Source organism: Astatotilapia calliptera, chromosome 22, assembly GCF_964374335.1.
Source record: "Astatotilapia calliptera chromosome 22, fAstCal68.1, whole genome shotgun sequence".
Classification (NCBI taxonomy): Eukaryota; Metazoa; Chordata; class Actinopteri; order Cichliformes; family Cichlidae; genus Astatotilapia; species Astatotilapia calliptera.
This window is the reverse complement of record NC_137442.1, coordinates 12,653,383-12,679,709: the sequence shown is the minus strand read 5'-3', so window position 1 is coordinate 12,679,709 and position 26,327 is coordinate 12,653,383. Positions and strand designations below refer to the sequence as shown.

Below are 26,327 nucleotides of genomic sequence, written 5' to 3'. Positions count from 1 at the left end.
TGCTTTGATAATGGAGTCCACACCACAAAAGTCATTATTTCATAAGCACTACAAGGTTGTTAAGCTTGAGCGATAAAGAGGTTAGCTGTGCTTCAGGCAGATCCTCTCCGTGTCACTAGCCTGCCTCCTAAAGTGAGAGCATTATGAGGCAATAATTTCCGTGTTCGTAGGACTGTGCTGAGATTCAGTGTTTGGTGTGGATTAGGAGCATATTGCCAGCGTATGTTGTAAACATAAACACTCGATGTATGCAGTTCCCGGTATATTCACTTCAGCTTTCTGATGTGGCACCTATATCAAAAAATCTATAGCATATAAACAGAGATAAATAAACAATGAATCAGAACAATGATTTCTTATAAAATTAATGAATTAATTAACCAGCTGGCTGCTCTTGTACTTCAAGTTTAGTAGTAGTTTTTTTGTTTTGTTTTGCTTCTTTTGAGTGAAAATGTGCTGTGTATAACTTAATATATCTTTTTGAATATTATTTTATAAATTAAAGTCATTTTTAGAAACTCGTTATGTTTTGCAGTTAGCTGAGTTGCATTGGTTGGTTCATATTGGCCTTTCACTAACACTCGTGGAACAGAAGGGAAAGAGTGAGGGCTGGGGAAAGGGAGGATACAGGGTCAGTGAGAGATTGATGATGCCAGGAAGTGTGAAAGATTATATATTCTAAAAAGAGGAGTAGGGAGGAGAAAAGGGGAGAATGATTTTGATGTGGATAGGGCATAATGTTGAAAGAAAAGGATGGACACAGTGGGAAGGAAAGGAGGGCACAGAAAGTGAGAGAGATGGGCCAGGAGAGAGGAAGGATAACGGTGAAAGATGGAGGAAATAACCAAGGTTGAAAGACGGGGAAGAATGAGAGAGACGTCAAAAAGAAAAGGTGTAGACGGGCTGGGAGTAAGATGGATGAGATGGAGAGCGCGATAAAGAAGCTATGGTAAAAAAGAAAAGAAAGAAAGATGAAGGTAGCGATAGCAGAAGGATGGGAGACAGAGGACAGGGAAGGGGGAGGCTGACAGGATGATATGAGTATTTTAGGAGGTGAGGGAGAATAAAGCATGAAAATCTGGAAGGCAATGAATTCTGCACATTCCAAGCGCATATTACCATAAAGACATGGCATTCAGTCAAGCCTGGATTTAAAAACTCTCTCATTTTAATATGTCTTCTTTGCGTCTATAAGGGAATCTGCAATATATGCACAACACGGATCGTGCAAATTCATGCAAAAGGATATTTGCTTTTTAATATGTTACTGTCTTAACACAATTGAAATTGTCAGACAAATCCATTGCACATTGAAAAAGAAAATCCTAGCATTTTACTCATGCAGGCTGTAATATGGAAGGTGTTTAAAAATTCTTGTAGCACACACAGTTAAGCTGCAAGTTAAAGGAATATTTTGATATTATTTGCTCTTACATCAACTTGTAAGAGAAACTGATAATTAAGTTACATCTTTGGATTTATGGTCTTACACCTTTTCAATGTCAGATAGGGTGTGTGTATGTGTGTGTGCGCATGCGTTGTAGATCATTTGCTGTAACTTTCCGAAAGCAGCCAGCCAACATTCACGCCCACCTCATGCCATGAGCGGCCAGCTGTGTGGAGGTGAAAGAGGAGACAGCCATTGTAATTGTCTTTCAAACTTTTGTTGTTGCTGTGTGTCCACCTGTGGAGCTTTTGATTTGTAACACTGAACGCAACACAGCGAATGCCTGAAGTGTGTGGCCCTTCTCTACGATAGCCATTCTCCTGGTTTGGCCACACACTTCTGATTCCCAGTGTGGTCAGCAGCCAGTCTGAAGAAGGTCTCCCAGCCCTTAGCTTAGCTTTACAGAAAAGAGCTGCTCTCCAGCACACGATCATTTCTTTAATATGCCAAAGTGAGAGTACAAATTGTTTTAATTTACTGGTGTTCAACTAGTAAAATTTATTAGCCTAGGGCAATAATTCCCTGTAGTTGTCACTGTGAGGCAACTAGTCTAGAATTCATGAATGCAGTGCTCTCAGCCAATAATAAGTCACATTTACTAGGAAACACCCACCAAGGATTCTGATTAGTTTTCTGAAATGCAAAATTGCATAGAAAATATGTATATGCATGTGTGTATAGGTTACATCTCCTATTATATTTCAAATCTTTGGAGCTTAAGTTGCTCAACTTTCCTTTAGGGTATCTGTTTATTGTTGCAGAGCAGTGTGTGTGTGTGTGTGTGTGTGTGTGTGCATGTGTGTGTGTGTATGTGTGTGAGAATGACAACAACACTCATATGCATTTGAAATGTACGTGTTTTGATGTTATGTGTGTATGACATTAGTGTGTGTAGGCTTGTGATGTGAAGATCAGAGCCCCCCTGCTGGCCAGCTGCTTGGCCTGTATATACTCTTTGATCCTTTGGTTGGAAAAGTGGAGACGAGTCAATCAACTTCCTGTGTTCTCTCTCATCTTCACACTGGAATTGCCTTTTATAAGCATGTAATTTCTACCTTCCCGTACCACCTCATCTTTCACGCCTTTCACCTACTCTCCAAAACTTTCTATGCTTTGTCTTTTCCGTTATGCGCAGAAAAGGACTGCATAAACACCTCTTTGCCTGAAAGCCCTGAATTTCATTATGAACCTCTGACTCATGTAACCAGTGACTTGATACGGCAGATCAGCTCTCGATAGTCTCACTGCACTATTAGTATGAAAAGACTGATGCTACACAGCCAGCAGGACACAGTTTAGGGGGTGATGCTTTATGGTTGTAAATGTGTCATCGGTGCTTCTGCTACAAACAGATTGTTAAATTGAACCCTACATGCCGCATGTCATTGCAGGATGGAGTCTACAGAGAAATGTGAAGTAGTGATACAGCACTTCAATGGAAAATACCTGAAAACCCCACCAGGCATTCCAGGTGAGTCTCACCTCTTTTGCTTCACATTACTCTCACATCACCCCTTCCTTTTCTTTTTTTTGGGTGGGGGAGGCATCATTTTGCAATAAGGAACTGCCTTTCTAATTCACTTATGGTAATTCCTCATCTCAGATCTGCCGGACAGCTTGATAGATTGCGTACACTGCTGTTTCTGACATCTGAAGCTAACTGTCGTGGTTCTGGCTCAATAGCTGATGGTTCTATAGGTCTCTTCCTCGCTCGTTCTGTAACGTCTTCACTCCGTGTCACCGTCTCTCTCCCTGGTGGTGCTCAGGCTGCAGGCTGGAACTTCTCGGGCAGGAGAAAACCCTCTTAATATTCACACTCATGCCTCTGTGCTGTTCTTCGCAATCTACTTAAGAGCTTGCACTCTCCCCTCGTTCCTCTTCTGCTCCTGCTCTCTCTGTTGCAGTGTCCTCTCGCCTTCCTATCGCTCTCTTTTCTGCAGTCACCCTAGAGAGTGGCCAAGGAGAAAGCAGACAGGGAAACATGGGTGAAAGAAAGAATAGCAGAAAATGGAGACAGATGTAGAGACGAGATTGTACCTCACCGTGTATCGGTGCTGAAAGAGGCATCACAGTTCCACAAGTAAGCAGGCAAGGCATTGGAAAAAGAAGCAAGTCTCCAGGGGAGTGAGAGTATCAAGAGGTGGCAGTGGAAGAAAAGTGAGTTGGAAGGGAGTAAAGATATGGGGAAAAAAGTGTCAGAGGGAAAGGCCAGGATGAAGAAAAAATGCTGCTTAAGCACTTTTGGGTCCAGGTGCTGCAGCAGAGTCTCCCGTGTATCCCAGCAGGACATGAGGGCCAGACGGGGTGATACCTGAGGAGATCTCCTTCACCACTGTGGCAGCTATATTAACACTCACACCTCCAACCAGCAGCATAGAAACAGACCCATAAATCGCTCTCCTCTATCCAGTAATATCTCAGAAAGACTGGATTTAGAATCTCCGTATGTGCTCAGTCACTGCATAGCCAGCAGCCATTAAAGGCAAGGTGAGTGGTTATATTGAAGTTGAGCCGTAATAGGAAACCTTTAAAGCTGTAATATCAGGCTGACCTTCCCCTTTAAGGGTCTATCTCCCTGCCGCTCAGGCTTTATTATTGTTAATGGATTGTTCAGGCTTGTGCCAAGCATGGAGATTTACCGCCCTGATCGAGGAAATCCTTCTGTGGAATTAAGAATGGTTACGTTTACAAGGTCCGCTCTGGTTCAGCGCTGCTATGGTCCCTGCTAAAAGGTCTATGAAAGCTTCTCTTTCCTTGCTTTACACCTGAACTTTTACTGTTCTTCGAGTTGTTGCCATTTGTGATATGTGGTGATACGGTACTTCCAAAGGTTGCTTTCGGTTTATTAGCTTGGGCTTTAGTTTTGTAGTTTTTGTCACAAGCCTGATATATTCACCTGAATTCACCGGGAATTTGGGAATCTGATGAAATTGTACCACGCAACCTGAAGGGAACAAGCCGACAAGCAGTCAGAGAAGCTATGCAACCAAAACTTGAGTAAGCAAGTCAGAATTGTTAGTCAAATTCCTCTTTGGATGTGGCAATTGTGTAAAAGGGGATCAGGTCAAATACTTGAACCTTGTCGGACTTCTTTAAAAAAATTATAACTTCCTTCCAAATACCAGAGTAAGTAACACTGATATGGTAGATGCACAAAAGCTATAAGTTAGCAGCTGAATTTTCAAGTTTGCTGTGCTGGTACGCTGCAGATGCTCTCAGATGTTCTGATGATGAATAATGATAGAGTAATGCTCCCTGTGATATTTTATACTTTTTCCATAGTTTTCAGTTCACATGAGGGTGTGGTGGAGATGAAGCTGTTCTTTTTTCCTCTATGATGTTGACTTGCTGTCTCCTAAATGGAGATTTCTGGACATTTTGCTGTTATCAAACTCAGATGTTCCTTTGCTGAGGGCCCTAGGGCTGTTTCTGTTTCTCACAGAGGGAGAGCGAACAGCCCTTTAGTAAAAGTGTATTTTTGTGTGTTGGGTTGCCTGAAAGTGCGCGTGTTATGCGTTTGCACTGCATTTGTATTGGTCTCAAATTTATGCGTGTTCACATTCATGCACGTGTATTTAAATTTCTGCATTTCCAAATGGGTGCACATACATACCGTGTGCTGACAGTCTCTGTGTGTGTGTGTGTGTGGTTGTGTGTGTGTGTGTCATTTTGGTGGTATTTCCCCAGAGCCCTTTGCTATGCAGGGCAGCTTCTTCATCCATCCTACTTTGACAGCTCAGCAGCACCCCCCGGGGGGCTCCCACCACACGCAGCACAGGCGGAGTGTGTGTGTGTTTGTCTGTGTGTGCGTGCATGAGTATGCTTATGTGACAGCCATGACTGTTACACTGTGTGAGCCTTGACACACGCACAAACCACATAAGCACAAATATGGCCATGCACCGCTGACTTTGACCTCAGTGGAATGTCAGCATCCATATAATGCTAATGAGAAACTTCTTTTTTCTTTCTCTTACCACCATTTAGTGTTTAAAACATGCTCTCAAGCATACACAACACATTTAGGGTAGCACTCCCAACACACATGCATATATACAGGCACACATTTCTCAATCATCAGGCTTACTCCCCCAAACCTCTCCAGCCGATATCTGACAAGCCTCTGCATTTCCGGCTTAGCCACTCAATCACACTGTGTCAAGAGATGTGGCCGTGTGTGTGTGTGTGTGTGTGTGTGTAAGAGGGTGAGTGTACGCGTGCATATGTGCAATTGGGGATTGTACTAGCTGCCTACCTCCACCCAGGTGTGTCCAGTGCCAATACAAAAAGGATATTGAGTTGTAACCTTGCTGTCCCATACCAGGAAGTAAATATCTTGATGTCAGGTGCCAGGTCATCTGGTAAATTCAACTGACCATGGGAAAACAAACCAAAAGGAAGTCACCATGTTGGCAGGAAGTTAACCGTGAGTTGCTGATAACAGACCAACACAGAGAAGAGGAATTGTGGAGATGCTAACAGATGGCAGCTAATAGCGCCATAGACTGAGTCCATACACTTCCTGCTTAAATTTTAATGTAATAACATCTGACTTCCTTGTGATTACATGAGATATTGAGTTGATCTACAGTGTGAAAATATGATGGCAGATGGCAACTAATGATACTTAACAGCTTCCCTTTTCTTCCCATTAGGTTTTCTAATGAAATTCTATGTAATTTTCTATGAGATCCAACTACATGCGCTACATAGATACACAAATGAACTCATTTTTTGATCCGTGGTAATGCCATCCTCTCTGAATGCTCATTTTGATCACAGATGATTTAGAAGTGCGTTAAACAAGAGCTAGTGCTTTATTTCTGTCTGCAGTAAATGTCAATTGCGAGAAGACATGTTGCATTCTGAGAACTTAAAGCGAATATTCGTGTGTGTTCCAGCAAGTTCTACAGAAATGCGTACCACAGTACTCGCATATAGATGCATCTAATCAGCAGTCCAGGTCAGGTTTGTTTGGTGAGGCCTGGTTGATATGAGAGGTGCATAGCAGTCGTCCAACAAACCAGTCACCGAGGCCTGCTCTAGCCGCTCTGCTCTGCCCACGTCTGATTGTGATTCAGAGAGAGGGACATGATCGATAGCCCTGATGGAGCACCACAGCTGTTTAGCTATTCTGTGCAATGCGGCAGCCGCTCTCCCTGTCGCTGTGGTCGGCGGTGAGCGTGCATACAGTATACGTGCACACAAATATAAACTCATACACAACGCATGCACACAGATGAAGAACATGTCCCTTACGCCCAAAATATACATACCGTGTGTCGTTTCAAATATTGACACGCGCACATTCTCGGATGCTTCCAGCTGATGCTGCACATATAAATGAACATGTGATTTCTGGCTGCGCGCAGAAATCGATGGATTGAATCACGCGAGCACGATCTCCTCCTTTTCTGAGAAATGGTCAACTTTTAAGTTCGAGGCGAGAATAAAGAGTTATCCTTGTTTTTAGTGGATGTGGATTTACTCAATAAACAAAATAAATGGAATTTATGAAATGTGACTCCAGCTATAAACTATACTGAAGTGAGCCCAACAGGGACGCATTATGATTTACACTGCAACCCTGAGCACTGGGAAAGTCAAAGGAAGCGCAGATAAAAAGTGATTTAATCCGCTGGCTCCACTGAGCCTCGCTGATTAAAGCCCTTCGTCCCACAATGCATTAAACAGCTTAGAGATGACACCCTATGGTAAATGTAATTCAGACCAGAGATACATTAGCCATTGTTTGTTTTTTGGCAGGTGAGTAATAACATGTACATACCTTACTGTGTGGCGGCAATGGCAGAAAGAAAATTGATAACCTGCTCCACTGAATTGTGTCTCTTTATGTTTTTTAACTTAATTTTAGAGTCAGCAATCAAACCATAGTTAAATAATCAATGAGGTTACGTGCAAGTAGTGTTGAGCATCAGAAAAGGGCAGCGCCAGACTTTGATGAATCTAACATTCGCTTGGACGTCTAACTGTGCAAACAGAGATTCAGTCCAGACTGAATGTGCAGTAACACTGCTGCTTCTTCCTTTTCACTTCCGCTGGTACCGCTCGCTCCGTTGTCTTTCTGCCAATATGGCAGCAGAGCTGCGAGTCAGCTCCAATATTGTCCAATGGATGCTGGATAAATAATGAAAACCACATCAGGAAGCAGCCACAGTGGCCTTGGGAGATGGAACGAAGCGGAAACATGCAATATGTACAAGCTTTTTTCTTTTCTTTTTTCTTTTCCTTTCTTTTTTTTAACAGAACGCTGGCATTTTTCTCTCCCTCTGTTTTTGCAATTTCCACTAGTCTCTGTCTTTCTCTGTCCAAACTCTCACTTTGCCTCACTTACTCTGTCAGTCACAGTGCTCTGTTATACAGAAGAGGTTAATTTAGGCCTACAGTAAAAGCCATATTCTTCAAGGACACTTGTGGTGAGTGCCAGTGCTTTCCCCACCCTCGAAAATGGTAATTGTTGTGTCTTTCAGAATACTGATCAGATAACCAGTTTGATAATTTGTCTGTTCTGCCAGAGATCTAAATAACACCCAGGGTTTTATAAAAAACACTACATCTGTCAGGATAACACCAGACAGAATATACAGGGTGCACTCTTTGCCAACCACCTGTTAAATAAAATATAGTAAAGACAGGCCAAAAAAGTGCTGCCCCACCAACACTTTCCATCATTATGTGCGGATCACAAGGCCTGTGCAGCTGAGGTTGGGAGGAATTGTTGCTGGGGGTGGGGGGCAGTTGCAGGAAAGAAATTCCTCCCTGTTGGCATCCTCACCAAGGCAACAGTGCCAAGATAGCAGAGACAGCCCACGGTATTAAAACATCCCTCACTGAATTAAGGCAAGTCCCAAATCACTTGGTAAGTCACAAAAAGCCCTTCTGAAACTGTCAGTCATACTTGAGTAATCTATGTTAATTTCTGCCATCCCTCCCACATTCCCCTGGCTAATAACTGGCCTGTCGGCGGGCCTCGTCTCTCTCTCCCCTATGGCGTGTAGATTTAACGTGCAGCCAAGTAGGTTGGCGACTTGGCTGTCAGGATGTCTCAGACATGGCTGCCTTTCCAAGTACGTGAGAGCACGCGTTTCCCATGATGCATCTGCGAGTCATGTGTAGTTTGTGTTCTGTGAATTTTTTTGTTTTTTGTAGCTGTTGTTATCCTTCCTCGTTTTTTCGTCAGAAACAAAAAGGTCAAATCCATTATGTATTGATGATTAATTTACTGCTTCTGCTGTCACTCAGTGCGAGCCAGCCATAGTTCTGTCTCTGTATGTGATCCTCAATGGCAATCAGACAGCTTTTCAATATACTCCGCCACAGATAATAAGTGGCCACAAAACCTCAGTGCTTTCCTCGGGATATTGCATCATAATGAAATCTGTCCTCTTAGCATGAACCTTCCACCCCCACCTCTGACTTCACCCTCCTCCCATTAGAGGCGGGACACACAGGAAGTTATTATTGGCATGCCCAGTAAATCAGACAGCTTCCTGAAAAAAGGATCAATTTCCCCCGATGCACTTTCTCATTATAACCTTATCTCGCCTACAGACAATAATCTGGATTTGTCACGCTTTGTTTGTTTTGCCACTGAACTGTATCATTCATGAGCAAAGCCAACGGTTAGCAGGCAGGAGGAGGAGAGCGGAGCTGCTCCGAGTGGATCTGTCACTGAAATATAAAGTATTCAGCTGCTGCTGTTCCCTTCCACTGAAAATGATATAAGCCCTTTGATTGGCTTCAAAGTTTGTTTAGGCAGAGAGGAGGTAGCTCCGACTCCTGGAGGGGTTCAGGCGGGAACGATTGACTTTGCTCTCCACTCAACCGCATCTAATGTGGATGGAGACAAAATGAAGGAGAGTTACCACGAGGAGAACCCCCCCACACCCACCCACCCAACAATCGAGAGTAATAGAGAGAAATATAGCAGGAGCACAATGGAAAGGAATAGATTAGGAGCTTTGGAGATGTGACAGGAATAAGCGAAGAAGATAAAAGAGAACAGATGGGGAAGGGCAGAGGGGGAAGAAAGTGATGGGTGGTGCATGGAGCAGAAGAGAAAGGAATGAGAGTTGGATCAACCTGTGCTTTTTGGAAGGTTAAATTTGAGTAAAGTTTAGGCTGCTGCATCTCCAGCAGACGAGATGAAAGGATGACATTGACTGTACGACCGCTTCCTGAGCTTGACCGCCGCGACCCTGGCCCAGCTGTCCGCGATGTTGATCCCCTTCTATTTTCCTCCCTCTCACCCCGCTCACACCTCTCCTTGCACTTTTTGTTGCCCTTGCTTTTATACTCTCTCTCATGGCTCCCTCCCTCTCTTATCTGCCCTGCCGCCACTGTCTTTCATCCCTCGCTCTCCCTCTGCACGTACACCCATCCTTTCAGCCTGCTATTCTTCACACACTCCTGCTCAGACGTCCCTAATGCTCATCTATGTTACCAGATACAGCTGAGTGGACACAATATTAAAGCAGGAAAACTAAGCACCTGAGGCTTCTTTTATTTATAAAGAGCGTTTTTCCTCTATTCTCTGGTTGACATGTGTTCAGTCTGTCCATTGATGTGCTTGCCTCTCTGTTATGCTGTGGATTCACCGTGTGGGCAGCTGCCAGTTGTGTCAGAAGTTTGGAGGTTCTGTAGGTTAAACATCAAAGTAGAGTAACAACAAGGTTGAAAGCTATTGCGAACATGGCTGAGAATACCGTCTCTAGCATGTAACCTCATTACAAAATAAGCCGGTGAAGGCCGTGCTGGCGACGTGGTGCTTAAAATGGAAACATCTCGGCCTTTCTTTAACCAAAAGTCTTTAAGCGTATCAGATTTGGTAATGAGAAAGTCCACGCATACGAGCAGACAGAGATGTTGGTAATGACAATTGTAGCTGCTAAACATTAAAGCAAGGCGGCAAAACTTTTATTGTTAATGGCGCATTTCGTCCCCGGTGGGAGCGCAACGTGCTGCACGAAGCACGAGCTATCACAGGAGAGGCCGTCATAAAATTATAAAGTTAATATAAAACTGCAATAAAAGCAACCTGAAACCTGATTAACGTAACGGTGTGTGTTTAAACAATTAAAGTGAGTATGAACAGCAACTAAATAATGAAAAAAAATGTCAAAAACATAAACCCACAGGATGGAGTGAAATAATCACACACTAAATTTGAAACAATAAACGAGGAAGATATAAAATAGATGCATTCATCCGTAATTTTTCTTCTGTTTGTCCAAATCATGGTCACACGAGGCACTGGAGCTTATACCAGCTGTCACAGGGCAGGGTTAGATGTGGGCATCACCTCTGGACGGATCACAAGTTTGTCACAGTCCCAGTAGTTTGCACTGTGACCTCACAGTAAGAAGCTTCTAGCCCCGGATCGCTAAGACCTTTCCCTGTGTATCCCTACAATATGGTGATGACCTGTCCAGTGTGTAACTTGCTTTTTGCTGCATGACTGGAAGGATTGATAGTCGGGTATTTCAAGCCAACAGCAGACCATTAAAAAAGATCATCAGCATGACTATGCCAGAGAAAAGTTGTACATTAAAATAAACCACGGGGCAGTTTTGGTGGAGAAATGTTGCTTTTAGCAACATCAGGGAGCTCAGCTCTTAAGATTTATCATGATAGTAATCAATTTATAGCAAGGTAAACTGTAGAAATACAACATTTGTGTGAAAAAAGTAAGGCCTATGTGATTGGCCAGATTGCATTGCGTTGCTGCAGGATTTGAGCCGGGTTCCCTCTACACGACTGATAGGTTATCAGACTGGCTGCATTCAAGTCAGAGAGCTGCTCTTTTGAGTGGTTTGGGCTTAATCTTGAGTCATCCCCCTCTGTGGGTTTCCAATTTCAAGTACGGATGAAGTGCAGCAAACTCAATGCAAATACATTGCTTTGTAGGTTGCTAAAATTACTAAAGGCTTTAACCAAGAACAGCGGTCATGTCAATGTATTATTAAACAAAGTTCTTTGATTTTTTTCTATAACTTAGGAATGTGCAATGAAACACAGTTGGGAGACTGAGTAGTGGTTGAGTTTCTTACCCAGGAAACTATTTCTTATTTGTTTATTCTCTAAATATTATACTGGCAAGCTCTGAAATCAGACTGTTACTGCCGTAAGAAAAAGCCTCTATCTTTTTTTTCTGCTCCCTAACCCAAACTGAGATCTCCACTACTTTAGGAAGATGGTGCTGTGATGTGCACATTATATTCAAGGATCCCTAGATTCTTGGTTTTAGCCATCAGTCAACTTAATCTAATGCAGGACCTGAGGCAACGTATTTCTTTTGCAAAGAATAATATTCAGCCTCTCAGCAGATACAGTAGGTCACTGAGCTCATAGCCTTCCGGCCAGCTTGCCCGTCCTCTAGAATGAAGATTAAGTTTGCTGAGGAGGATAATCATGCTCTAAGGTCTCTGTGGTATGCAAGCAATTCAGCAGGCTTGCTTTCTTTGGTTCTGTTCTCATCTACTCTCCAGCTCCTGCACCTGTCTTTATGAAAGATCAGACTATCACGGTGAAGTATCACAACACAAAGCCGATGGTTTACAACTTTCCTTTATTCCTTTAAGGGACATTTGAAAATGGATACAGATAGTGACGTACAGCCGGGTCATCCGGGTGCCCAGAATTGACTGATTTTTATCCTGTGTGTGCTTGCGTAAGGGAAGCAGGAAAAAAAAAAAAGGAAGCAGCAGGCATCAGTTACACCACGTCAGTGTCACCGTCCCAGGACACAGAGGGCAGTGAGATAAATCTAGCTGCTGCCCCCAAAATAGAGCACGGGCCTCCATTAGAACAGGACGCAGACTGTGTGGGAACAGGCAGAGGTCACTGTGGTCAGCAGAGTTATTTCTGTTGTGCCACCGGACCTCTAGGAGTGGACGCCCATTCATTCATCCGATTGCCTGCCAGCAGGTTAGGGGACACACGCAGAGACACACACGCATTAAAAAAATACACCCTACATGCTCTACCAGTGGACCATCAGCAGGAGTGCGACATGTTGTATTTGGTGAAATTTACTGTGAAGGTGTCTGAGTTACCACTTCTGTTTTTTTTGTCACCCGGGGATATTTGTGTCTTTTCCTTCCTATATGAGTGTATTTATACGTGAGCTGCCTGTTGGTGTTTGAGCTGAAGGACGATGGAAACACACCTGGTTCCCGGTGACCTCATGTCTCAGACACAGTGTCTCTCTGTCTGTCTCTGCTTCCCTTGCTGGAAGCGCAACACATCTTGGCCATGCTATTGGATCGCACTAGCAGTTTAATTCTACTGCTTTTCAGCCCGTATAGGTGATTTACGTTAGCTCGCAGACATGAATACTCACTTTTTGCCACGGCAAAAACATCGACACAGACAACGCACAAAAGGAAAGTGGATGAAAATGCCAGCAGAATGATTTCTTACAGTTTCTTTTTCCTTCCTTTGTTCTTTCCTCTGCCTTCCTCTCATACGTCCACACGCGCACACTCACAAATACACACACATCAATAGTCCATTAGGAGTGTGTTGCTTTCATTACCTCCAGCTTGGCCCTGAGACAGCCTTCAGAGTGGAGTACAGCAGAGCGGAGCTGGCCAGGATTGCAGTATATATAGAGAGAGGAGTCTGGTAATTGCCAGCTCTCTGTTCTCTCTATCCTGTGCGTCAGGTGGAAAGTATGAATCTGTGGTATCTGGGGACCACCCTGCTGCGCTGCGCCGCATCTCGCTACAACTGTCTGTGCCCCCACCGGGCACAAGTAATAGAGGGAAAACAGTGAGCTTAAAGGCCTCAGAGAGTCCAACAACTGCCACTCTAACAATACACACTGCCATGGGAATAAAAATCCTGCAGCCCACAGTAACAGTGGAAATGATATACCCTGCCTACAAATCTCACTTTTTATGTCGCGCTTGTTGCACAGCAGTAAGTACTGTAAGTGGTGTTTTTTTGCTTCTTTCTTGAAGAGGAATGTTTTGTTTGTTTTGTTTCACCTGCCAGGAGGCACGAGAAAGAGTCTGATAGCAAAACGTTTAAGAAGGGCGAAAACATTCAGAGTTTGCTGTAAAAGTTCAAGAAAAAGTTACCTCCCACATAAATGTGTAGCGCTATAATATTGAATAAATATAACAAAACTGTTATTGGAAAATTATTTGCCAGCCGCCGTAAGCCTGTTTTTCTTTCATTACTTTCGGTAATGATTTGTTTTTTGCTTGCAACACTGCGGAGAATGAAATACACTGACCTGGACTTTAAGCCATGACTGGTCATATTGTTAGTTGCCTTAAATCTATTTGAGGAGACATTCGATAAAGCTAGGCAAGGTCGCTGATCTGCTCTCTCTTGCCATTTTCTGTCTAAAATAACAATTTATTCACAGGCTCCTCCATGTGTTTGAAATCAGTGGGCTGGTGTGTCATAAATCTGCTATATTATCTTTTCGATCTGAGTTATTTTGTAATTTCGTATTTGGAAATTCCTGTATTAAGAGGGAGCAGTAATTGTTCCTTCATCTCCCAAGGAATTTAAATGAAATATGCCCTTGATGGCTGATATTCATCTTTGGAGACAATCTTCCTTCTGTAATCGGGAAGTAGTGCTGAATCTTGGCTAGCAACAGTTCTTACGCGAGTCAGGTGCAGCTAGTCGGTACTAGATGTATTTACACCACTGTAAATGGTTTAGATTAGGTTTCTGGCTTAATTGTGCATTCGGGAGATGGTACACATGGCATGTACTACTACTGTCAGCTTCTCAGGACCTGTTCTGTTTTCACATTGGAGCAAACGGACTTTGAATCTGTACGAGGGAGCTGGTAGGGATTGGGCAGTTTAATGTTCGATCCCACTGAGTAGGGCATTTGTGTTCGCGCATACAGGAAAATGTTGGAAAAGTTTAAGAGGGCTGCAGCACGTGTGTGAAAGTGGCTACAGTCTCAACTGTGCAACTGCACAGTTTAGATTGGTTCATAGACCCCCCTATATGTGGTCTCTAGCTGTAGCCATTACTCTGGGGGTAGAGACGCCACATGAGGAAATTTCCATTATCCATTAGGTAGTATTCCGATTGGCTGGAAGTGAATGCAGCCAATTGGAGTAGGTGGTCATGAATAATGCAAGTTTTACATAAATTGCCTCTGAAACTGCCTGTTGGAGGAAAGATGGGGACCTTGGCTGCAAGGAAAGATGGATTTAGAGAAATCTAAACAATTTTTGGTGAATAAAATGTCACAGGTATGTTTAAAATGGACAAATATGGTTGTATAAAAATAAATCAAACAAAGCCATTCCATTATGTGCTACTCAGGTCATTTGTCAAAGAAAATGTATTACTCCACAAAAGGCATCATTGCTTTCAGGCAAAATAAACAAAGAAAACCTATTATCCTTATGTCACTGTTAATCATACCTACAGTATAGAGTGTATAAAAGTATTTTTCAATATCGGTCTTTTACCAGCTCTTAATATTTGTTGAGATGTTGCTGCAGCAGTCTTCTAGATGGTAGTGATGTGGCTATGATAATGCTGCCACATTCGCCGGGCCCCATCATGATCCTCTTACACATAGACGCGCATTTTTATCAATTACCTCGAGCTAGTCATATCTCTCTCTTAGCCCTAGACGTAATCTTGCTACAGATGCATCCAGATCAATTTTTCAGGATGTCTTATTTGTGGAGCGCACAGCGGGCTTTGCGTAGCAGGCGGGTGGGGGTGTGCAGTCAGGGTGTATCCAATTTCAGGCAGCAAAGCAAATGGCCTTGGAGATCAAGGATTATACAGCAGATTTCTAAGTCGAGCTAATATTGATTTGCTGTGCCCCTAGTGAACTCCAGGTTGTACCTTCTCCATGTAAGCTTTTAAATGTTGCTGCCTTAATGGCCCTCCTCGTCAGTGTGGTCCCTGATCTATAAGACCGCAACAACTGACCCCTATAAATATGGCCTTTTGTTTTTCTAGATAGCACTGGGATGTTACTTTGACATGTACCACCTACCAAAGCATCCATGGAGACCACACCTTACAGAATCTGTTGCTGGGTTAATTGCATTGATAAACTCTTTTTCAAGAGTTTCAGATTATTCAATAAACTGGTCAAAATCTACAGTTCTGCCGATTAATTACCCGTTCCGTAAAGAATCTGATGCTAACATCTCGGTGCCAGATACCACAGCATGGCTTCAGGGGTCTAGTGGAACCTCAGTGGGTCAGGGCTGTTTTGGCAGCAAAAGGGGGAACCAACACAATATTTTCCAGGTGATCACAATGTCAGAGATCTAAAGCAGCTTGTTGTTTTTAATAGTAAGGCAGACAAAGAGCTGGGTGCATACATCAGAAATACACCGCGCATCTAGTTAGTAAGTGACAGTTTGAGTCACTTACTATAACCATGCGACTCTCTTATTGTACCTGCACTTGAGAATAATAGTCAGATATTTGCTCCTTTGCTGCTCTTCTCGCAGTCTTCATCTGAGTAAATGTGCTTTATTGGATTCTCCTCACAATAGAGCTGGTACTGATGAATGTCCTACCACCTAAATGCATAATTCTTCCATAGAAACTTTAAATTTGAAATTCAGATGCTTTACAGTGCTGTGCAGCAAAGGCATTAATCACAGAGTTTTCATCAGTTCGAATGGAATTTGATGTGCTGTCCCATACTGAGCAGTATTCTTGGCACCCCTCTGCGACTTCACGGTCTCCATCTCTTTCACCAGTCTGACGCACAGAATTAAAAGTTTGTTGTCCTGCCATTCAGCCATCTGTTCTCCAACTTCTGCCTTCCTCTGCTTTTTCCCCCCTTTTCTCCGCTGCACTGTTTGACACTTCTTCTCTCTCTCTCTCTCCTTTTTGTCCCACACATGCATTATAAAGCGCTGAATACTGTACAGCCACATACTGAATGTTTGATAATTGCTTTTGAAAAAGAAAAGAACATTTATTTCAAAGTCTAATTATTCAACAATGTCCCTGCCTCTCCTCCTGAAAAGGAAAGACAGGCAAGAGGGTTGAGCTGGGTTTTGGGATCTGGTTAACTTGTCCAATAGACCCATTATGAGGTAAAATCAACACTGGGGAGTGTTAGATGTGTGCTAGCGAGGGGAAATCGTGTCCAAATCCCTTTCGTTCGTTCAGCCATTATAAACAAGAAAGGATTAGCCGGCAGCTCCCTGCTGGGACAGTGAATGGATGAGAATGGGAAAGGAGAGGGAGGCTGCTCCTCTCCAGCATTATCCATATAATAGGCCAGGGAATTCAATAAGTACTGGCCTCATCAGACCTCATCAGCTCCCCCAATTAGGCTGCACATCATGGCGACTGGCAGGCTAGTTGCTGTTGGTGACAGATGAGAGCCAGTGTGGAGATGTGCTTGCCTCTGCTGCAGTGCTGTGCTGCCGCACATTCTTGGCATCAGTGAGGTGAATGCATCGCTCTGCGCGCGTGTGTGTATGTGCCTGAGACAGGTGGGTAGTTTTGGAAGGGAGAATCGTAAGCACTGATGAGTGTCATTAGTTTTACATCAGTATTTGTTTTGCATCTTACCGCTAATTTACAGTCTGCACTAACTGCCAGCACTTCCTGCGCTGTACTTCTGTTGTTGATGCTGCATTGATGAGCCAGCCTCAACTTGAAGTAAGCGCCGCTGTTTGTGAACCCTGGTGATATCGACGTTGTGTGTCAATATCTCTACCCTCCCACATTACCTCCCTGTGTTTCCCCAAGGGTCAGGACATGTGGAGGGGAAAAAAACACAGCTCTCCCACATCGATTGGGGCCCATTAACGCAGGCTGAGAAAAACAAAGCCTTTCATCACGTCTGAGATGTTTAGGCAGGGACTTACTCAGACTTGCTCTACACAGGTCAACCCTTCTCTCTCGTTCCGATATTGCTGTCTCAAAGAGGACAGAGCATAGCTATTATGGGAGTTCATATGTTTTTTTTTCTTCAAAAGAGATATGTGTCATCAAGCTCCTGTCATTTCTTTGTGTTTGTGTTTTCTTTTCTTTTATATAAAGACTGAGGAGAAAACAGTGCATGGACAAGGAAAGAAGCAGGGTCAGATTTTGATTTACGTTTGATCCATTTCTTTCTTAACAATCTGCCTCTAAATGCTGGTATTTGGTTTCTTTAAAGAAAAATATCCATATTAATGCCAAAACCAAATAAGCATATTCAAAGCAAACACTGTGTAACGCAATAGAAATAAGAAGGTGTGCCGTTTTGTCTGTTTAATTCACTTCGGTAGAACGACCTTCAAATACAAAATCAAAATCTTATCAGTAAATGCAATATTTTTTTTGCAGCTTCCTCAGAAAACGGTCGATGTATTCGTTGAACCCAAAGACGATGCCACTTTGCAACTTTTTTGGAAAGACTGAGGAGAATTAGTGTGAACGCTACTTGAGAACAAAGAGAATACCTAAGAAATGAATGAATTATGAGTCTTGGGAATGTCTGATGCACTGTTTGAAGTTGAGACATACATGGGTCTTTGAGACAAAGATTATGCATGTCTGACTTTGGACCTTACTGTGGCTTTTGAATTTCATGAAAACTGGCTTTGTGGTGCCGCATATGTGGCCGCTTTTGTTTATGAGAATTATTAATTATACAGTGAATACTTTTCTTCCACTGTTATATTATTAAGACCAAAAAAAGCAGTGAATGTAAAAAAAAAAAAAAGAAGAAGAAGAAGAAAAAATGAATAGAAAAGAAATGCACAGTATAACAAATATGTACAGTGTATAACAAAAGTGTGTCAAAGGCTTAAATAAATGTAGCATTATGTCTCACATGAGTGTGACCCATTCATCTCAGTAATCAGGAGCAAATATGACTACTGTAGCTACTGTAAAATATAAAATATGCTCCTTTAACTTCCAGTCTCACCTGAATGTGAAAGGTCAAATCTAACACAAGTTAGCTAATGAAATGAAAGACGATGAAGAAAAAAAGATTTCTTTATTTCTTTACTTTTAATTCATTCTTTTCAGTAGTGATGCTTAAGTCATTTGGGTTAGTTTGAAGACTCTAAAAGCAGTGATAATTTCTTAAATATGGCTGAAAACAAGCCAGAATAGAGAGAGGATGTCAGTGCTGGTGACAGATTTCTGCGAGGGTGGGGTGGAAGAAAACAGTGCAGATCTTCCTGCGCCGTCTTTGGGTTTGTGTGTGTTCTGTATGTTTCTGAGTGAGCATAAAAGAGTGTATACTATACGCGTGTGGGTGTGTGTGCATGGCTGCTCTTTTGAAAGTGAAAGAGCAAAGAGAGCTGCACCTGCAGCTTCTATCAAACAGTGGAAAGCTCCTTTCAGCACAGCTTTAATTACAGTCTCTGCAGCTCTGCTCAGCTCAGACAAGCCGGTCTCCACGCAACCAACCAAATGCTCTCACACATAGCCGCCTTCCTCTGCTCGAGACCGGCCTGATCCCTAATCAGCCGCGGTGCCACTCTTCATCGATCCCCAATCAGTTACAGTAAAGGGGACTCTATGGAATCCCCCATGCACACTTCCCCTCCACCCTTTCCCCCCTTATTAGTCGGTGCCCTTCTTTCATCGATCATAAATCAATGTCACTGGTAGCATTGATCGTCAATCACCCCCAGTGACATTATTGATCTGGCTACCCGCAGCCCTGGGCCCACATTGCAGCCCAGCTCTGGCATATTGATCCTCCCTCAGATACAGTATTGAGGCTTTTTATTGATAATTCATTTATTGTGCTGTAATTTCATTTTCTTTCCTGTCCATACCGTTGTTACTGGAAGCCCCTACGGTGGAAACCTAGTTAACAGACACACTGCCTTTTGTGTGCTACTCTAACTGATGTGGCTCTTTCATTTGCAGAGTATTTTCTGCTTATGTTCAAATGTTGTTAGCAATTCTCAAGCACGCTAACCTAAAGGTTATATAAGCTTATAATAAAGAGAACCAGAAGTTTGGGTCTGTGGACCACCAGGGAAATTCTCCGAGAGAGGCAAGATGTTATTTAAAAAAAAACACCCAGCATCCACTATTTCCTCAGAGCTTTATACTAGCCAATAATAGAGGACTGTTTGTAATGCACTCCTAGTGTGAATTTGAGTAACTTTGTTGAATGTCAAGCAGAGAAGTGCTGAAAAATAACCCACTCAGCAAAACCTCGCCTTGATAAATACACCTACATTTTGCTGTATATGATAACGAAAGGTGTGTAAAGCTGAGTAAGATGCTAATATGCATTCAGGCTTAATGCTAGATATAAGTGATGAAGCCTTCACAAGAGATTCAAACCTCCCCTCACAGAACAATAGAGTACATGATACATTTTAAGGCGTACTGTCAGAGCTTAAAGTTGATTTATTCTGATTCTGATCCAGTGTCATATATACTGAGAAATATTTGCTGTAGGTCTGGTAGATGGGCAGTTCAGTTGAATTACAAAGCGCTGTATGATTCATCTCTATAGATGGGAGTTTTCACGGGTCACTGGAGGCGTTGGCAGTGTTATAATACTCTGCTAACAGGGACAGAGCTAGTTTCACTGTCTGCCCACACAGGCAGTGACACAGAGCGTAGAAGCACAAGTCAACCCCCACAGGCAAAGTCCGGCAACAACTACTCTTGTGTTCTTCTGCCACAGCCAAAAAAGGGCAGTTTCACACGCCAGAACTTGTTTCACACCACAAGGTCAAGCCAGTGAAGGCTTATGTATTAATTCCCTGGACAGATGGATGGACAGAAGAAATGTTCATTTTTAGACTGGGTCAATATTTTAATGCTATTGTTTATCTTTTTCTGAAAGTTTTAATAAAGAATTATTATCCCGATATAACCATATAACCTTTAAAGGGAAAGTTCACCCTACAATCAATTGTACATATTTGACCTGAGGCTTGTAGTGTTGTCGATCCATCTAAAATATTTTAAACTGTGAAGCCCAGTGTTAAAGTTATCACAGATGTCTTCTTCTTCTCTTGAATATAATAAATTTAAATAGTAATTGTCACATGGTGCCAGAAGTACCAAATAATACATTTTAAAAATTTTGTTGAAATGTCTTTCAAAACATCATGCTTTAACAACGTGCTAACCTTATTTACCAGAAATCCAGAAATCTTTATTGTGAACAGTTTATTCTAGAAAATTCCAAAACTACGCCCAGCAACAGTGTGACTGAAGAGTTAACCAGCCAAGAGAATGGTTGGCAACCAGCAATTGTGAGGGAAAAATGTGTATTCCCGAACCAGCTGGAAAGTGGTTGCTGGCGACACAGAGAGGTTCCTAAACCACAACTTTCTGATTGCTTTGGTCACTTGCAGCCACAGTCACATGTAGTTTGCATAGAAGATGCCAATTTGTCTGCAGAAACTCACCACTTACTCTCTAAGCTGTAGCAAAACTTGGAAAATTATGATGCTAACTAGAAATGGAGAGCATTCACCTTTAAAGTAAAAGGTGTGCCTTTGAAATCAACACATTTCAAATGGTGCAACTTTTACTTTGCAGACGAACAGTTTCGTATGTTGCACATTTTCAACACTCCTTCGCAAGTAGTTTGAAAGTATTTGCAGACAAGTCTGCATCTTCCACACAAACTACTGATGACTCATAACTAACCAACCAAAGTAAATCAATGAAGTTTTCCGTGCAACATTGTGGACTTCATTTTGACTCTTTTTAGGACGCATGATTTCCAGGTGGTTGCTGACCAGTCTCTAGACCTGTGCAAACATGCCTTTAGCATTCAGTTTTATAGTGATTGCCAGCAACCACTCACATCTAGTAAGAAAATACACATTTCTCCCTCACAGTCATTGGTTGCCAAATGGACTACCAATGACTAGGCCCATGGGACTGTAGCCTACCTGCAATGTAAACATTAATGACATTCTTCATCAGCTGAGCTGTAATGTTAGTTTTGATTGGCAGATGCAAAAACTAAAAGAAGAATTCATTGAAAGTTCTATGAAACTTCTCACACCGGCTTACTAGTGCTTTGAGTTTCATACATTATAGCCAAAAAAAGGTAGACATCACAGCAGCCGATGTCTCCAAAGCTGGGTATCTCATACAAAGTCAGTTTAGATGGCAATACAGGCCAGTGGAAAATTTGGGGGTGAACTTTATCTTTAAAAACCCAGACCCAGAAGATTCTCATGCATATTGTAAATTATTTGAAAAATAAAACTAGTCTGTTCTTCCAAAGCTTGTTTCATCAGTTCAGTGGGGAACAAGTGATGTAGCTTTTTGAAGAGTACAACACATCATCAATATCCTTAACACCAAAGTCTATTTTTCCCACTTATAGATTTATCTATCTGAAGTGCTGGCTTAAGTTGCCTGGTGCATATTTTCTTGGATCTTATTTCAGATCCACTCTATAAATAGTCATTTTAATCTCAGACCCTGCTCTTACGTTTTTTGTGGCCACTTTTACTGTAATTGCCACCCTGGCCAGCTGTATAAAGTTGGTAGTGATATTGAGACCTACTGCAGAAACAAAGATGTTGGCAGCGTAGAGCAGCTTGTGTGGCTTTAACATTAGAAACATCTGCCACCGCCACTTAAACATTGCAGCTGACTGCAGGACCCAGAAGCACTCAACTATGCCATTTGGACCGAATGCAGTGGGGACTGTCTGCCTGTATAAATGTTATTTCAATATATGGATGCAGGATTGTGAGCCATTCATTAGAGCTGGCAAACACACATAAGCATAACTTCGACTCACTCACTCACAAACTTCTGTCTGCACTTGTTGTTTCTAGTAATTTATTTACTCACCATGGCAACCTTAGTGTTGGGAATAGCAAGTGGAATTAGCTGATTAAGCTAAAATGAAGTTCTCGTTACACCGGTACATCAGAGCTCGTCTCCCAGGAGTCAGCGAGCAGCTGGAAACCCCTCCTCCTGTTTGGCGCTGCACTGCACTTGTGGCTCTCAAATTTAATGCAAAAGCAGATTAATCCAGAGTCAGTACTTGAAGTGCAATTATATTCAACCCATATTTTCAGCTGCTAAAATAATTACAACTCAGTGTTTAAGCAGAGTATTGTTCACCTTTCTGTTAGATCATTTCGCATTGATTTCTGCATATTCCTTGGCAATTGCATTTTGTATTCCCATTACCACGAGATGGTTTCAGTCGATTTGAGTTGTCTGCGCTGTTAGAGACTGACTCAGTGCCAGACCTACATGGAGGTCGTCTCGTCCATCAGCTTTGTTTATTTGTCTAAATTTGGTCTGGATTCGGTGCTCTGCAGTGGATGGATAGATGGATGGACAGAAGAAAGAAAGAGAAAAAGAAAGGGAGTGAGAGATGCAGACAGGAGATAACTACGACAGAGAGAAATGCGATTGAGGGAGATGGACAAAGAGAGTGAGAGATGGATTAGCATGTCAGAGACTCCCTACATAACATTACTCTTGTTAAGTGTGCAATAGCTCATCGATCAGGCTTCTACCGCCCGCATGCAGGGCTCTTCCCTCCATTTCCCTTCCCGTAATCCATAATATCATCTCAGACCAGAACTGCATGGCGTGCTGCAGAAGCCCTCTATGGAAGTCTAAGCAAGCACTGATCAATAGCCATTGAGCATGTGTAGCAGATGCAGGATGAGAAGCAAGCTGTTGTTGACATCCTTCTCCCTATGCTCATCCCACTCAAAGAGATGAGCTATACAGTATGGATCGGAAGAGTGAAAACTGGACTGTGCCTGTCACTTCTAAACTCGGTGAATCTCTCCCCTCTGTCTCTTTCTGTCACCATCTCCTCTTGTCTCGTTGTCTGTCTATGACACTGTATCTGTCCTTCCATCTATCTCCCTTTCCTCTTTGTGTCGCTCTCTGCCATGCCTTCCTCTCAGCGCCGGCTCCATTTATTGGGCCGTGTCATTGAGCCATGTGTGCCGTCCCTGTCAGCAAAACGCCTGGCAGACTGTCTTCATTTCCATGCTGAAGGATGCAAGGCCAGCATGGCAGTTGTGAGAGCTATCGACTGGGATCTGTCAAAGCCCTCCCTGTAGGAAAGCTGTTCCCGCCTGCCTTCTAGGTTGGCAGCCATTCTGAGGCTGTCTGTTTGACTCTGACAATGGCGACGTATATGCAGCACTGCTATAGTTTTGTTCTGTGACCCTGCTTGTCCTATCCACCTGTCATGTTTTTCTAGCATCCTTTTATCTCTCTCCAGAATAGCGTCCCTTTCTAACGCCTTCTGTTTCCCTCTGTGCCTTTCTATGTCTCTTATTCTCTCTCACTCCCACTCTTATTCTTTCTCTTCCCCATAAGACACAGCCTCCTCAGTCTGGGCAGACAGGTCAAGCTGGCTGAAGGGAATCAGACAGTTGTTGATCCAATTAGAGATCCCCTCGAGCAGCATCAGAGTAGAGCAGAATTCCAATAAAATACTGTCCTCTTTCTGCCTTTTCCATGTTCTCCCCTAACATGTCCTTGCAGTAAAACACAGTGAGCCTTCCTGAGACTTTTCTGAGACCCATAGGAACCTTTAGCTAAAGTTGTCATTGAGAAGTCGAGAGCTTGCTTTCACTGAATCTTTTCAGGCTGACATATTTTGGTACAAGTGGCTGAACAGTTCCCTCTGTTTGCCCTCTTTATTGCTTTGGACACTCTGAGAGCAAAGCAAGGCCGGCCCAGTTTGACTCCAAACCCTTCTTAGAGGCCTCTTTTGTAACTGTCCTGATGGTGAAAAGCTGGCTGTTTCACTGAGCAAAACCTTTCACACAGCCCCTCTGCAACTATGGAGCATTCCTGCATTGATTTCACCATTCAGGCCAAACAGATGTACAGTCCAATTCAGAGCACCAAATGAATGTACAACAGGCCGAAATTGACGTGTTATAATACATGTACTGATTTGCATTCATAGATCAAGATGTTTTTCAGCTGGCTTTTCAAGCCATCCGGAGCGCACGAGCGCTCTTTGTCTATAGATAGAGAAAAAAGCCACTGTGCTTGTCTGCAGCCAAAGAGCTGATTTCGACCAGATGCAGTCCCATAGGAAACAACTGTAACAGCAATAATTGCTTATGAACATAGCGCTAATAAGTGAAAATTTCAACAAGCTTTCATTTAGATTTCTATTGTCGCTGTTATTTACACAAGTGCATTTCCATGCCTCTGCTGGTTTGTTTTGTCTGTTGGTAATGCGTCTATTGATGTGCAGAATGCCATGACTATCTTTTCAGAGCCAAATGCACATTGAGGAGCATGATTGAGCCAAGGCTATGATCAAATGAGGCTGGCAGCACAGGCATCTTATTCTCACTAAACTGCTCCCCTTTCATGTGCGTGCGTGATTGTGGTCGGTCTTGGTGCGCATATTTCAAAGCCCATAATGCATGTGCGCATGTCCGCAGCCACCCCTCGTTAACGTGTTTACCAGTTCCTACAGCAACCCACATAAAAAACAATTAGGGGTTCCCACGGAGCACCTTGTTAGCGGCAGTTGTTGACCTCTGACCAAAACTACTTCGTCTTTTTCCCATGATGTCGAATCATTAAAGGGGCAGTAAATTAGTTCATAGCAAGAAGCCCCCGAAAACACATATTCTGGAGCCAAAGTGAATTAGGCATTACGTGAAGCCTTTACCTTAAAGACGCAGGATCAGCAAGCTGGAACGTAGTCGGTGGCCCAGTTTGTTCTGGGCCGTGCCAGGGATGACGCCGTGTGGCGAGAGGTCTAGAAGGGTTTATAGCCTGGCACTGGCTTATTCTGCGTATGTGTCTTTGGCTATTTTTGTGTGTTTTCAAAGGTTATAGCAAAGAGATTTTAAGGGCAGGAGGAGGGTGTGTGTTTCAGGGCTACAGAAGGGTGAGTGTGTTCACAGGGAGGGTGGGGTGGTGCGAGGCTGTTGATCTTGGGCTTGAGTCTTAAACAAATGGGCTAGTTCGCTGTGGGAACTGGGGATGTAGTCACTGGGGGAACGTCAGCGTGCTCTATGTCAGATTCTCCAAATTTCTCCAATAGCTAATTATCTCCCACAGCGCCAAAGGAGAGGTTTGGAGGAGCTTTTGTTGTTTTTCTCCTGTAGCGTCTCATGCGCTCTCCCTTCCCTGCTACTTTTTCTTTGGCTGACTGAAAAGTTTGGTGCTGTAGTGGACCCTAAAGGCACAGAAACACAGTAAATTTCTTTTGCTGTTTTTCCAGAGTTTGTTTGCATGCATTTAGCCCCATAGTACCCCTTTAGCCACATAAATGCAGTCCGTAAGCTCCACAGCCTTCATCTCATTTGCATCTCAGACATCTCCTGTAACTAACAAAAACATATTTTCAGCAGCAACATTCCTGGCATGAGAGAAAATTAAATGCAAAAGCAAATCATCTGATTAGCTCATTAACGCCTCGGCCTTTCCTTTTTCTTTTTTTTTATCAATTTATCGCCTGACAAAGTCGCTTGTCATGAGCTCACTTAACTTCAGGTTGTTTCATGGCTGTCAGTGCTTTGTCAGTCTAGACAGAAGCTTTTTCTCTCCTGTCTTGTGATGCTGCATTATTATCAGGACCCAAAGCACCTCTAACATCTGGGAGTAGAGATTAAAGCATCAACAATTCTCTCGGTGTCATCTCTGACATGGCGTGATGAAAGGTCCCTTTGCTCAGCCTCCTGCAGACAGCCCCCATCATTGGCCAGTGTCGTCACAAAGCCTCCGTGTCACAAGCTGCCAGGCCTGTAATGTGAATGCGTTGACAGGAGAGCCGTCAGCTCTCTCCTAAGCCGCCAGGTGCAGAGCAGCATCGGTTCAGTGTTTGGACAAACTTGTTGGCGCTGTGTGTACTGTACTTTTGCTGAACTGTACAACTCTCCCAGGGTTTGATCCTGGTTTAGGTTCACACTCTAATTCCTTGGTCAGCCATTTC

At 43.1% G+C, this 26,327-nt stretch overlaps 1 protein-coding gene across 4 annotated transcripts in view; it reads left to right on the top strand.

Moving 5' to 3' along the window:
- rbms3 (RNA binding motif, single stranded interacting protein) overlaps positions 1–26,327 on the top strand; it is a 291,822-nt gene that overhangs the window by 221,514 nt on the left and 43,981 nt on the right. For all 4 annotated transcript variants that reach the window (XM_080296737.1, XM_080296736.1, XM_026155390.2 and 1 more), the window contains one exon: positions 2,839–2,918. In XM_080296737.1, coding sequence (XP_080152863.1) covers positions 2,839–2,918 — 80 coding nt within the window. The remainder of the gene's footprint in view (positions 1–2,838; positions 2,919–26,327) is intronic.